Source organism: Canis aureus, chromosome 10 (assembly GCF_053574225.1).
Source record: "Canis aureus isolate CA01 chromosome 10, VMU_Caureus_v.1.0, whole genome shotgun sequence".
In the NCBI taxonomy this organism is placed as follows: domain Eukaryota; kingdom Metazoa; phylum Chordata; class Mammalia; order Carnivora; family Canidae; genus Canis; species Canis aureus.
The window spans coordinates 17465515-17478987 of NC_135620.1; the positions used below are offsets into that span (position 1 = coordinate 17465515).

General features: G+C 39.8%; 1 protein-coding gene across 4 annotated transcripts in view; it reads left to right on the top strand.

Moving 5' to 3' along the window:
• Positions 1–13034, top strand: part of LMNB1 (lamin B1) — a 57522-nt gene extending 44488 nt beyond the window's left edge. For all 4 annotated transcript variants that reach the window (XM_077911479.1, XM_077911482.1, XM_077911483.1 and 1 more), the window contains exons 8-11: positions 963–1067; positions 4110–4229; positions 9629–9736; positions 12241–13034. In XM_077911479.1, coding sequence (XP_077767605.1) covers positions 963–1067; positions 4110–4229; positions 9629–9736; positions 12241–12282 — 375 coding nt within the window. In that variant the 3' untranslated portion in view covers positions 12283–13034. The remainder of the gene's footprint in view (positions 1–962; positions 1068–4109; positions 4230–9628; positions 9737–12240) is intronic.
• Positions 13035–13473: the final 439 nt, after the last annotated feature.

Consider the following 13473-nt stretch of genomic DNA (forward strand, 5'->3'; position numbering starts at 1 on the left):
TGGAAGGCAGGTCTGGGGGTTCCATGGAGATGCAGTGGGATGGATGGATGTCACTTTCTGAAGCACGTGTTCAGGATTCATCAGATGATGTTCATGAAAATCACTCCTTTTCTCACTGGAGCTATTAAAAGTGTGTTTTGTGTGTATGAATAAATAATTGGGATGGGCAAAGGAAAGCTAGCAGTTCATATAGGAAAGGGAACGGGCCCCAAGCCCTCTTAGTCATGAGTTTAAAAGCTGAAGAACAACAGTAGTCTCTGCTGCTCCATTGTTGTAGTTCGGTTGTTTTTCAGACAGCATAACAGCCCTGTGTTGACTTATTCTAAAGCTGGCTTTCAGTCTGGTTTATTCTTATCTTTGAGTTAGAGATGGGTATAGATGACTGTAGCTAATTATTTTAAATACCCTGCACCTTTCTTCAGGTGCCAGGCAGCCCTGGGGAGGTTGTGGGCCAGAGGTGGTAGCTGTGACCTGGGACTGGTCATTGGATCAGTGACCCTTTTTCAGCCTGTTATGCTTTGAGGTAAGGGAGTTAAATGTGAGAAGCAGTATAGGTGCAAAAGAAAAAGGATTTATTTTCTTATGTGTTTGCATTTTTAAAGCTTAAAGTAGTCAAATATTAGATGTTTATAATTGTGATTATGACCTCTAGATTATGTTGTAAATTTTAAAGACCCACTTGATCTAGCAGTGAATATGGACCATCGAGTTTGGTTCACATCCCTTTTCTTCCAGTTTTGTCTTCTTTAAAATTAAGTACCTTAATATTAAAACTGTAGCATTGTTGAAGCTACTGTTTTGCTGAATGCCAAAACCATGTTTTCTCTTTATGGTAGGAAAATATGAATCATGGGAAGACAGCCACAGAGCTGTCTTAGTTTAAGTGCCTGTGTAAATTCATTTGATTATCCATCACTTTCTGTATACTTGATGTGACCTTGTTTTACTCTGCTTATGAATAGGATCAGCCAATGGGAGGCTGGGAAATGATCAGAAAAATTGGAGATACATCAGTCAGTTACAAATATACCTCAAGATATGTGCTGAAGGCAGGCCAGACTGTTACAGTAAGTGATTTTAATTATTTAATTTAACTTCACTGTCTTAACTAACAATTAAAGTAATTCAAGGAAATTTTTGGCTTAAAGAGGAGTGTTTTAGAAATGGGCATTAAAACATCTTTGACGTTATTAAGGAATTACAAGTACTATTAAAGATTTTAAAAATTCTGTCTTATTGAGAGCAGTAATTGACTATTAAAAGTGAAAGTATTGACCTTTGAATTCTTTTTATTTTGTCTACTCCAGTAGATATAAAACAGCTGTCTCTTGACTGGTAATTGTAACCCAGTCTGATTCAGGAGATACTGCTTGACATAAAGAACTATTAGGATAATCTATTAATGCTAAGGTATGCCTTAAGACTTGAGTGACCCTCAGCCTTGGGTGACCCTCAGCATCATCTGGGTAGTGATTTGGTGTCCAGGCCCCACCTCACCCTTAGTCATCATCTCTGGTGTTGGATCAGGGACTTATGTTTTGATTAAAAATTATTAAGTGTTAGGTTTTGTTGTAAACAATCACTTTTTTAAACATAGTATTTTATAGAGGGTAACATGGTTTTTACTAGTGTTTAAGTTTCTAGATTTGAAAAGAGATGGGCTTTGTGGTACTCTGACTCTGATTTGGGTTCTAAGTGGTTCACTGTTGCTGTGTTCTGAAATACCATGTCTTTAATAGTTACTAAATTTCACAGCATACTTATTAGAGAAGTTGCTTCATGGAGCAGACACTTTAACTTCATAAGTAGATTTTAAAAACAATGTGTTAACTTTGATAGATGTGAAAGAAGTCTACATTCTTATCCCTGAAGGATATAGAAGTGACTGTCTCTTTTATCAATCCTTCTTAAAAATATTAAACACATACTTTTAAATTTATGATTGATACACATCTTAGTGTTTAAGATCAAAAGCTCAAACTGGTTAGGATTTCTCTTTTAAAAAGTGTGTTGAAGAACTTGATACCACATTGTGAAAATATCAGATGCTAATTTTGTAATGGTAAAAAATGGGAACAAATATCCTAACCAGACTGTCTTTTCTTCTCTTCAGTAATTATTATAGTGAGAGAAAATTGTTCAGCCCTATTATGTGTCTTATTGAAGCTACATAATGTGGTGGAAAGAATCTGACATTTTAATTCAGAAGATTCAGATTTGAGTGTGCTCTCTACCTCTCTAAAGTAATGTGAAACCATTATGCCAATCATCTGCTTTTTCCACTAGATGTAGTTCCTCAGAGACCAAATACATACATATATATATATATGTATATAGGTATATAGGTATATAGATATAGATATATACTATAGGTCTAGTGGAGAATCCAATTATCCTATGAAATGTAATTTTTTTTTTAAGTAGCTAGTATTAAATGGGATAAGAAGCTCTTTGGAACATAGCAGTGATAAGTAATCTTAACTATGAAGTTGTACTGGGCAATAGCAAACATCAGTTTAAAACACTAGAACACAAATAAGAGAAATAAATATGTAACTTAAAATTTTCTTGTAGTTGCATTAAAGAAAAATAGGGAAGGTGTGAAATTAATTTTAGTACTATGTCTTATTTAATGTAATGTATCCAAAATACTATTCTTTCAAAATATCAGTATAAAAATTATTAGATATTTTACCTTTTCTCTTTTTTTTTTTTTTTGGACTAAGATATTCTCACAGTACATCTCAGTTTTGACTAGTCAAATTTCAAATGCTTGAGGTCACATATGGCTAGCATGTTGAACAGGATAGCTCTGGAACATACTAATTTTAGATTAAATTATCCAAGATTTTAGGATTATTACTAATTAATACAAAACCCAACTCAGTGGTTCCATATGGACTAGTGAAAAAGTATTGCTTGAAATTAGGAAAACACTAACATTCTACATGACGCTAACAGCCCAGAGCCAGTTCCTTTTTGTTTTATCCCAGTAAACAGCTCCCTGTCCCTTTCTAGTTATAATGCTGATGGAAGATCTCGCAGCTTCAGGTGAGCATCTGAAGAGGACAGCCTCCCTCCTAATCAGAAATTTATAGATTATTCTCTCCATTTAAAATGATACTTGCCTATACTATTTCTTGTGTTCCTTTTGCCATCATGTAGCCATTTATATTGTGAAATAATTTATGGGGTATAAAACTTTTCTGTTTTAATATGGTCTTCTAGAAACCTCAGGACTCGTAGTATCCCTACAGATGAGGACACTGAGGTTGGTGGAGCTGCAGTAATTTGTCTAGGGTTCACATACAGTTTTTCTGACTCAAATTATCTATGCCCTGCCAATACTCTTGCCAATAATATGCATTAAAAACATGGCAAAATTTCCGTGCTTATGAGAAGGGGAGAGTAATTACTTGTTTGCCTATTTCAATAGCAGCCTGTTTATCATTGATTAATGGGTTATTCATTCCTTGTGTGCTTTTTGGAGTTCAGTCTCAGACACTCATGGGGTGTGGTGATATTGCCCCTGATTGGAGACATACCAGTTCTATAAGAATATTCTAGATGGGCTGTCTACTGCAGAAGTTTGAGAGGAGTTAGTAGTGTCTCCTTGTTGACTGCTATAGGCAGCTGGAGGATACTGTTGGAGTGGGTCCAAGGGCTCCAAGCTGGAGGAATGGTCCATAAAACCCATAGCTGAGTGCCGACAGGGAGGGCTAATCATTGCTCAGTGAGCCAGACCCACTTTGCAGCTAATCCTTTTGTTCTTTGCAGCAATCCCGTGTATTATAGGTTCTGCCTCTGTCCCATTTTATGGATGAGAATAAGGCCACTTGCACACATTCAACTGACATATTGAGGGGCTAGGAGGTGAATGTAGATGTCACCTCAAGATTCCTGAACATCATCATTTCCATTTATTGGATGGGGAAGCTAAGGCCTACATAAGCTCTCCTGGACACACAGCTAGTTTGTACAGCAGGTCTGAAGCTGGGACACAGTTCTGAGACTTAGAATTAGGGGTTCAAGTCTTCTCATTACATTGCTGTTACTAGGTTGTGGGCAGGGCAGGGTTCTGGCTGGACTGATGCTCTTTTCTTTTCTAGATCTGGGCTGCAAATGCTGGTGTTACAGCCAGTCCTCCCACTGACCTCATCTGGAAGAACCAGAACTCTTGGGGCACTGGCGAAGATGTGAAGGTTATATTGAAAAATTCTCAGGGAGAGGTGAGGCCATTTTGTCAGTACTACTCACTCCACTGTCTGTTCCACTCTAAAGTTCCTTGTGTAAGAGTGATTTCTTCTTAGAAGTCAAACTGAAATGTGAAGTAACTGATTGCTTACACCAGACCAAGGCTGCTGAGTAAATCAAAGTGAAGCTGACTTCACATTTTAGGAGTGAAATAGGAGTGTATTGTGGAGCACTGAGCATTAGCACAGGCTCCAGTTTCTGCCTCCACTGCACACTGGCTTTGTGACTTTTGGCAAGTTCTTTCACCTCTCTTCGTCTTCATTTCATTTTAAAAGGATAATAAGACAAGTCACAACTGTGATAATACTAATGTAATGGATATAATATAAATGAGATGCTCATTGGGAAACGCCTCAGAATGTATCTTTCTAGCCTCTGGTATGTTACAAGCTATGTTCCTAGCTCTCAGATTGTTTATGAAACTCTTTTGAGTTTGAAGATTGTGGAGTGTACATCTGCTTGAGGTTTATGTTTTCAACATGTCATTCCTACATTCTTACGAACCTTCCCTACCCTCATTGTCACGTGAAGACACCCATGCCCTGTGCACACATACACACCTGCCCCCCCCTCCCCCCGCAAAATGGGGCTCTGCAAAGGAGAGGGTGGTTGCAGGTCAACTTGCAGTATCCCTCTCAGGTTGCTTTCTCTGCTCCTGTGATGCCAGGTGCAGACCTACCTGGCATGGCGCTTGGCCCGTTGGCCTCTCTCACTAGAGTCATAAGCACATTGAGGGCAAGGACCTATTATGATTTTCCCTGGCACATAATAGGCATTCGGTAAGAATTTCCTGCTAAAAATTAAAAAAAATTAGACACAGACCTTCACTTTTGAGTTCAGAGAAATAAAGCAGCTAACAGCATTTGCCGTGGGGGGTCTAAGGTATTGCATCCCAAGTCCTATGCCTCGTGGCCCTCCTGTCTGTCATGTACCTGTGGATCTTTGGACTGCTTCCTGTATGCACCTGTGGGTCTTTGGGCTGCTCTTCCTGTGGAATCACTTTCTGCCGAGTGAAGAGTTCCCTTAACCTCATGCTGAGTCTGGAAATGAAACGACTTGTGATTCTTTCACTGTAGACTTAAGCATTGTGTGAGATTTTGAGGCGCCTCTGGGGAATTCACCTCCAAATGCCCAGCTAGGTTCTCAGGGTAGGGGAGTCAGTTTATACATGCCAAGTTAGTTACTTGCGCATGTCAAGGTGTTGGATCTTTCTCCTGTTCTCTGCGGAATCCGTTGCTCGTTTCTCGTCTTCAGCACTTTGGAACCATTCCCCCGTGGCTGTTGCTGGCTCCTGGGTGCTGCCCTGACTGCAGCTCTTGTGCGGGTCATTATCCTCATGTCTGGGATTGGCAGGACACAGAACTCTTTCAGAACCTGGCTGTGAGTAGTGATCTCAGGTTGCCAAGCTCTGTGATGAGGGTCCCTGGCAGAGGCAACAGGCTCTTGTGAACCCTTGGGTCATCATCTGTACCATTTGTTTCTCTGTAAAAACGTGTTCGGGTTAGAAGTGATCTTGGAGGAGGTGTTTGGAATGTAACAGGTTTAAAAGCTCCTCAAACAGAGTGACATGTGAATAAGTAGGTCCCAGGAAGAGGGATAGAGCTTGAGGGGATACTATAATGGAGCCCCCATAAAGTTGACTTTATAAAGCTCGGATTTCCCTTCATAATTTAAACGCTTGAATATTAGATCATTTGGTTGGTTGGTTTGTCTATTCTTTTTAACAAACTTGTCTTCTGCTTGCTATGGTCTATTAAGTGACTTCTGTCAGAAATGAGGAAAGTGGGATGCCTTGGTAGCTCAGTGGTTGAGCTTCTGCCTTTGGCTCAGGGTGGGATCCCGGAGTCCCAGGATTGAGTCCTGCATTGGGCTCCCTGCACCCTCTGCCTGTGTCTCTGCCTCTCTCTCTGTGTTTCTCATGAATAAGTAAATAAATAAGTAAATCTTTAAAAAGAAAAAGAGAGAAATGAGGAAAATATCATGAATACAGTTTTTCTGTCTGTGGTTGTCAGACAACATAAATACATTTGGTATTTATTCCTTTAATTCTGAAATCATGTTTATTAGTAGGTCCCAGATCATATTTGCAGCAATCCATAATTACCACTGTAAAGACCGTTTTTCTTTTCTTTCTTTTTTTTTTTTAAGATTTTTTTTTTAAGATTTTTTAAAATTTATTTATGAGAGACAGAGGCAAGGACATAGGCAGAGGAAGAAGCAGTCTCCCTGCAGGGAGCCTGATGCAGGACTTGATCCCAGGACTTCAGGATCACGAACTGAGCTGAAGGCAGACGCTCAACCGCTGAGTCACCCAGGTGCCCCAAGACCATTTTTCTGTAAGATTGTAGGTAATTGGCTTAAGTCCGTTGAATTTTTTATGTATATTTTCTTCTTGCTGAGGCATTGGAAATGTCAGAAAATGCAATTAAGCTGTCTCTAATGGGAATAGATGGGCTCACAAAACCAAAAATCCAGAGATCGTGGACTTGATCTAGTGGCTCACCCAGTATCCCCAAGGATCTTTCGTGTCTCTGTTTTATGAGTGTCTCCTTGGTTGACACAGGATAGATGCAGGATGCATCTATCCCCCTGCCCAGCAGGATGCTCCTGGAGGTACATCTTTTGAGGTTGGCTTTTGGGACTGAGCCATGTTCCCGTGAGTTTTCCATCCTGGGCTTTCCTTGCATTGTACCAGTTTGGGTCACAGGCTCACCTCTAAACCCGTTCCTGGGGTCAGGAGGACAGTTAGTTTGAGCTGCCTTCTCCCTCCCAACAGCTTCATCCTCTTCTTCACTGTGGCTGACTGTGCTATCAGCATAGGAGAGATGAGGACTCAGGTAAAAGTGGGGGCTCTTACTGACAAATGAGGAAGGGGGTACCAGAGGATTAAAAACAGTAAATGTCTACAAGCTGAAATAAAATGTTTTTCTATGAGGGAAATAAGAAATAAAGCAGTCTCTTTGTGCCTTCTGGAATGTAATCCTAACTGAAACTTTTGTCTATGTGAATGACTACTTGTGTGTACAGAGAGATCAGAGTTGAACAGTCAGCTCCTCTGTCAACAGAAACCGTCCTGATCTGCACATAACATTTGCTGATTTCTGGGGTGTGGGGATCCCATACCCCCACCACAGTGATTTCACACCGCCAGCATGTTGTGACTGAGCAGAGTTGGCTGAGGTGACCACATGACCCGTTGGTTTTGGTGCACTCCTGAATCATGTGATGTGCACAAGGCCTTAACAGGGACCTGTTGAGAATACATTCTGTAGACAGACCAATCTGTGTGTGTCTTTCAGGGCACTTGGTAGGGTTGGATATCTTGCTGAGAGGAATTGTTTTGATGAAGACATTTATCTACTAGCACCTTGACAGTTTCCTGGGCCTAAACCCCCCAACAATTTTTGGTTCTAAATTTGTTTTATGATTTTTCTAACAATTTTTAGACATTATTTAGCATATTCATTTTCTGTACAGGCTTTCTGCATTAAAGTAATTGGTTTTTAAGTGTCATCAAATGAAAAGTGCTTAACAACAGGCTTATATTAAAAGTAGCTAAATTGAATTAATTTATAATTAACTTAGTTGGGCAAGTTGCTGTTTTCTGCATTTTGCATTTGTGGACAATGTTCTTCTGTCACACAATTTAAGAACCCATATTTCCAGATGAGATGTATATGCTTGTCAGCAGCTGCTCAAGCTGGAATGTAAGAATTCTCTAGCAGATTTTCTAAAGATTTAATTTATTTATTTGATAGAGCGCAATTAGAGGGAGTGGCCAGCAGAGTGACAAGCAGGGTCCTCCTGCCCCCCCTGCCCAGCAGGGAGTCTGATGCAGGACCCCAAGGTCATGACACAAGCCGAAGGCAAATACTCAACCAACTGAGCCACCCAGGTGCCCCTCTTGCCACATTTTAGGGTGAATTACAGAAAGCTGGGTACTCTGAGCGCTTTTTTGAGAATTCTTTTTGTTTTCTTTTTTTTTTTTTAATTTTTTTTTTATTTATTTATGATAGTCACAGAGAGAGAGAGAGAGAGAGGGGCAGAGACATAGGCAGAGGGAGAAGCAGGCTCCATGCACCGGGAGCCCGACGTGGGATTCGATCCCGGGTCTCCAGGATCGCGCCCTGGGCCAAAGGCAGGCGTTAAACCGCTGCGCCACCCAGGGATCCCTCTTTTTCTGTTTTGTATGTTGCCATCCTCCAATCCATCTTTTACTTCAAAGAATTATGATTGATCTAAGGATTCACATGCTTTTTTTATCAGTGGGTTTGGTCAAAGCAGGCTATTTGTGAAATGGCTATTTGTGTATGTAACCACTGACTGATCTCCCAGAAATGAAATTTCTGGCTAATGGAGACTCTTAGAACGATCCATCTTCTTTGGCCATGTAACAATAATCAAAATTCCCCACAAAGTACTACCTTGCTTCATTTATAAAATATATCCTTGGACATTTTTAAAATGGAGCTTTCATTTGTAGGATAGGGCTTTTTGGTTTTTTTTCTCTTGCCATTTTAAACTAACTGGTTGTGTGTTAGATTCCAGATAAGCTTTTATACTGACATAATTTTAGCATCTTTGTCTGTTGAGTTGTCTTTCTTGAGCGACCTTAGGATTCAGTACAGAATAAGATGAGCTGCTGTGCAGTGCTCTGTAGGACACACTCATTTACTTGCTGCCAGATCATCAGGTCAGCCTTCTGCTCACACAGATATGCTGTGCATCATGCAAGGCCACATTCCCTCCAGGAAAGTCATCTGCACATGAGATGGTTGTGTTCTCTGGTGCCTCCAGTGAGTGACAGGACTGTTTTCCGTGTGAAATCCGTTGGAGCTTCTTCACAAGTGTGTTATTAGTAGGGATTGCTCATCTGTCTTTATTCCATTTCCTGAGATGAACGAATTGCTGAAGGTGGACTGTTAACACCATGGTGCCTGAGATCACAGCTTTTGTTCGGCCTTCACCTTCATTTTATTCAGCGTTTAGTACCTTCTTTTTGCTAGGAGCCAGGATCTTTACTCTGAATTCACATTGAGTGTTATAAGGAATCTAGTGTGCCACATGGTTCACAGAGTTCTTAATAACAGAATGGGATCAAAAGCATTGGAAACTTCGCAGCAGGTGTTTCACATTGGACATCAGTAGCTCCCCTGCAGAGAATATTTCAAATCTAAGAACTGCTACTAGTTATGCAAAATTTCCTGTTCAGTAGCTAAAGCTATTGATGAACCATTTTTTTCTTTTTAAAAAAGTAGTCCCTGATGTAGGAGAGGTGCTACTTCTTAAGCAAAGAAAAGTTCCCTCATCCCAACTGCCTTTGTGATTTTTAAGTATGGTTTTTAACTTAAGATCAAGCCACTCTTGTCTTTAGGAGGTTGCTCAGAGAAGTACAGTCTTTAAAACAACCATACCTGAAGAAGAAGAGGAGGAGGAAGAAGCACCTGAAGTGGTTGTAGAGGAAGAGCTTTTCCACCAGCAGGTATTACTTTAATATATTTGTATTAAGTTTTATTGACAGAATTACATAAAGACAAAATCAATAGTAGGTTTGGTTTTTTCCCTGTTACTTGATGAACCACGTAAGTGATTGGCCAGGTGGAGTTGGTTCGTTTTTCCTGAGGGGATATTCCAGAAGAATATATTAGTGTATTGGAAGAAAATGCTAGCACTTATTTTTAAAACATTTTTCTCTCACATCAGATTTCAGTTTTGTTTTATAATGACAGGACGTGTATATCACTTGCAAATAAGTATATACGGGTTGGAATGCATGCTCACAATTATTTACTGGAGTTCTGTGATAGAGAAGTTTAGATTACTAATTTAGAATATCTGCATATAAACTTAAAAAAGAAAAAACAGTAATGTTCACCTGCAGTGGGAAACAAAATTCTTGCTATATTAAGTTCCTAATCATCTAATTACAAGATAGATTTTAGCTGATGCTTGGGCTTTTGAGAGCCCTTGAAATAAAGAAACTCCAAATGATTTTAATTAATTAAATTGGAATTATTAATAAGTAATAAGCATTCAGTTTATCTTCTCAAGCTGTTTGAGTCAGATGATGAATTAAAATCCCTACCTTATCCTTATAAGACTTCACAGATTTATAAATCTCTTTGTTTTGCTTCAGTGACCCCAGCCCTACTCCAAAAAACATTCTTGGACATGGTTAGCCTCCAGAGTAGAGAACCACTTGAAGTGGGTTGTATGAGGTAGAATGAGTTTTTAGATACTTCCTCATACATTTTGGAGGACTTTTGACTGTTTAAGAACAGGTACTTTAGGCTTAGCTTTCTCAAGAAACAAGGACAACATCTATTTCCTGTCCTTTACTGGGAAGAATTCTAATGCCTGGAAGTAAAATAGCAGTTATCTCAGGGTGCCAGACAAGTGGCTCAGAGTATGAGTTGTAGCAGGCAGATGCTGGAGACAGGGCCACCAGAATAGTTGAGAAGATCTCTGGGAAGTATGCTTGTCCAGTATTTCTAAGGATGGCAGTTGTTTGGGTATCAGAAGACGGATGGTGTTCTCCATGTGTTTGAATTACCTGTTGGCCACATTACCATCCACCCTAGAAAGGCTTAGTGATTTGAAACAAGTATTTCTTACTTGTCATGGTTCTGTGGTTTGATTGGGCTCAACTGAGCAGTTCTTTTGCTCCACGTGATGGAGAGTGAAGTTAATGATGCAGTTGCATTCAGCTGGGATGGTGGCTGGGGCTGGAATGTTCTTCATCTTTCTTTCCCTGTTGGTTTATCTTTGGTAGTTTAGCCCAAGCTTAATTTATAACATGGTGCCTGGCTTCCATGAGGGTGAAAAAGAGAGCACCAGATCTCTTAAAGGCTAGGCCCATCTTCTCTTAGCCAAAGTGAGTCTCCAAGCCATCTCCGGTCCTAGGTGAGGGTAAACAGTCTTCAACTCTTGATGGGAGGAGTGGCAGAGAATCTGAGGTGATCTTTCGTTCATCACAGGGGATGTGTCAGGACTTAAGGGGCAAGCATATCTGTCTACTTTTATTGGTGTGTGTCAGACATACAGGGGACGAGGCTTGGAGGTAAGTGTGCGGTCTGAGATGCCTGGACAGATAGCTTCTGCACACGATGGAGCCAAGAAGCAGCTGAGACCTGCCGTGGTTGACTCCAGAAGGAAGATTGCGGAGACACAGAGGGACTATGTGAATGGAGGTTCATAAAGACGTAGTATGACTAAAGTTGGGAGAGAAGGAAAAGCAGTCAGATGTATGAGGCTTTTAGCTTTTGTGATCAGAGTAGGCAATGATTTCAAGGTTTAAAAGAGGGAAGATGGAAGGGTAGATATTTTGCCTTCACATTAAAGAATGGGTTCAGTGGCCTTCCGAATTGATGATAAGGTTTTTTTGGTGCCTTTCAAGAAGCCAGGTTCAGTCCAGTCTAGTGGTTCGTCACAGGTCAGACTGTGAGGTTTTAAAGAATTAGTGGCAAAAGGGAGCCATTTTGACTTCACATTTGAGGACGAGACCAGAGCACATGTTTGGAGATGTACAAGCGGAGGACCCAGCCAGCTGGGTTCCCTGATATGGTTCAGAATGGAGTCTGCTGACCTCCTCTCTCCAAAGTTATAAAAGGAGGTTATTTATTGAACAGCGACTTTCAACTTCAGCTGCATATTATAATTACTTAGGGAGCTCTAAAATTACATATAAATAGATACGTTTCCCCATTTAAATGAGAAATTCTCACTGAGTTGATCTAGGGACCTAGATCAGAATTTTTTTTTTTAAGCTCCTCCAGATCTGAATGTGCAGCTGGAGTTCATTCATGATCAGTGTTCTGGAATTTATTGGAAGATGTCTGTAAGAGAAGGTTAAAAAGGGCAAGAGAGGAATAGTTAAGGGTTTATTTGAAGTCAGGTAATATGGATTTGTCCAGTCTCTGCCGTAGTTTGAAGTAACTGTCATCTACTTCCTTAGCACTGATTTTTCTTCCTACTTTTCCTCATCAGGGAACCCCAAGAGCATCCAATAGAAGCTGTGCAATTATGTAAACTTCTCCAGTCAACCGTCTTCCTCAAATAAAGAAGCATGGTAATCCTTACCAACGCGCAGTGCAGAGCCTTCTCAGAAGCACAGAGTATTTTTGTATTTCCTTTATGTGAATTTTTAAGCTGCGAATCTGATGGCCTTAATTTCCTTTTTTGACACTGAAAGTTTTGTAAAAGAAACCATATCCATACACTTGGTTGCAAGATGTGAATTATTGACACTGAACTAACTGTGTACTGTTTGGAAAGGGTTCCTCAAATTTTTTGACATTTTTTTGTATGTGTGTGTTTTTTTAAGTTCTTAGGAGGAGGGGACGGGCGGGTGAATGAACCACTGTGTGTCTGGGTATAATCTGCAGATTGCTCCATCTAGACCAGCAGTCTGCTCTTGATTACTCTCTGCTATATATATAACGGTGCTGTGAGGGGGGCATTTTTCAATATATACAACTTTTGTACTGAATTTTTTTGTAATAAACAATCAAGGCTACAAAAATTTTTTTTAATAGAAAAGAGAAATTTTGTAAGAAGGCAATATTAACCTAATCATCATGTAAGCACTCTTGGATGAAGGATTCCACAAAACTTTGTTTTATGGTTATTTCTTCTCTTAGATTCTTAATTCATGTGGGGCTGGGGTTGGGGGTGGGAGGGATGGGTTTCTCTTAAAATGCATTAGCTGTGTTTTTAAAGATAGTGTAACTTGCTTTAATTTCCTATGTTACATTAACAAATAAACGCTGTTTTAATATTAATGTCTTTTTTTTTTTTTTTTTTTTTAACCTTTAAAAGCCCGATTTTGTGTGTGTGGGAAAACAAAAATATTGTTTTAGTTTTGCTTTTTGTAAAAATAATTTGGCTTCTTGTTCGTGCCAGATGTTTCTTTAAGTTTTGATAAAGAGGAAGATTAACACAAACTGTTGTGGTGTCTCCCCCCCGCTTTCCAGCCTTCTGCTGTCATTAATAACAGTAGTAACAATAATAGAAGCAGTAATAATTGCTAATGTTCTAGAGCCAGGCACTGTGTTCAATGCTATATATTTTTTATCTTATTAACAATAAAACCTTCTCAAAATTTCTTTAAATAAAAGCCGAATGGGGCAGGGGTTGTGGCCGAAGACATTCCTTTTAAAGGAAGAAGATGGAGATGATGCCTACAATCTAGTTTTATTGTCTTGTAAAATAGGACAAAAG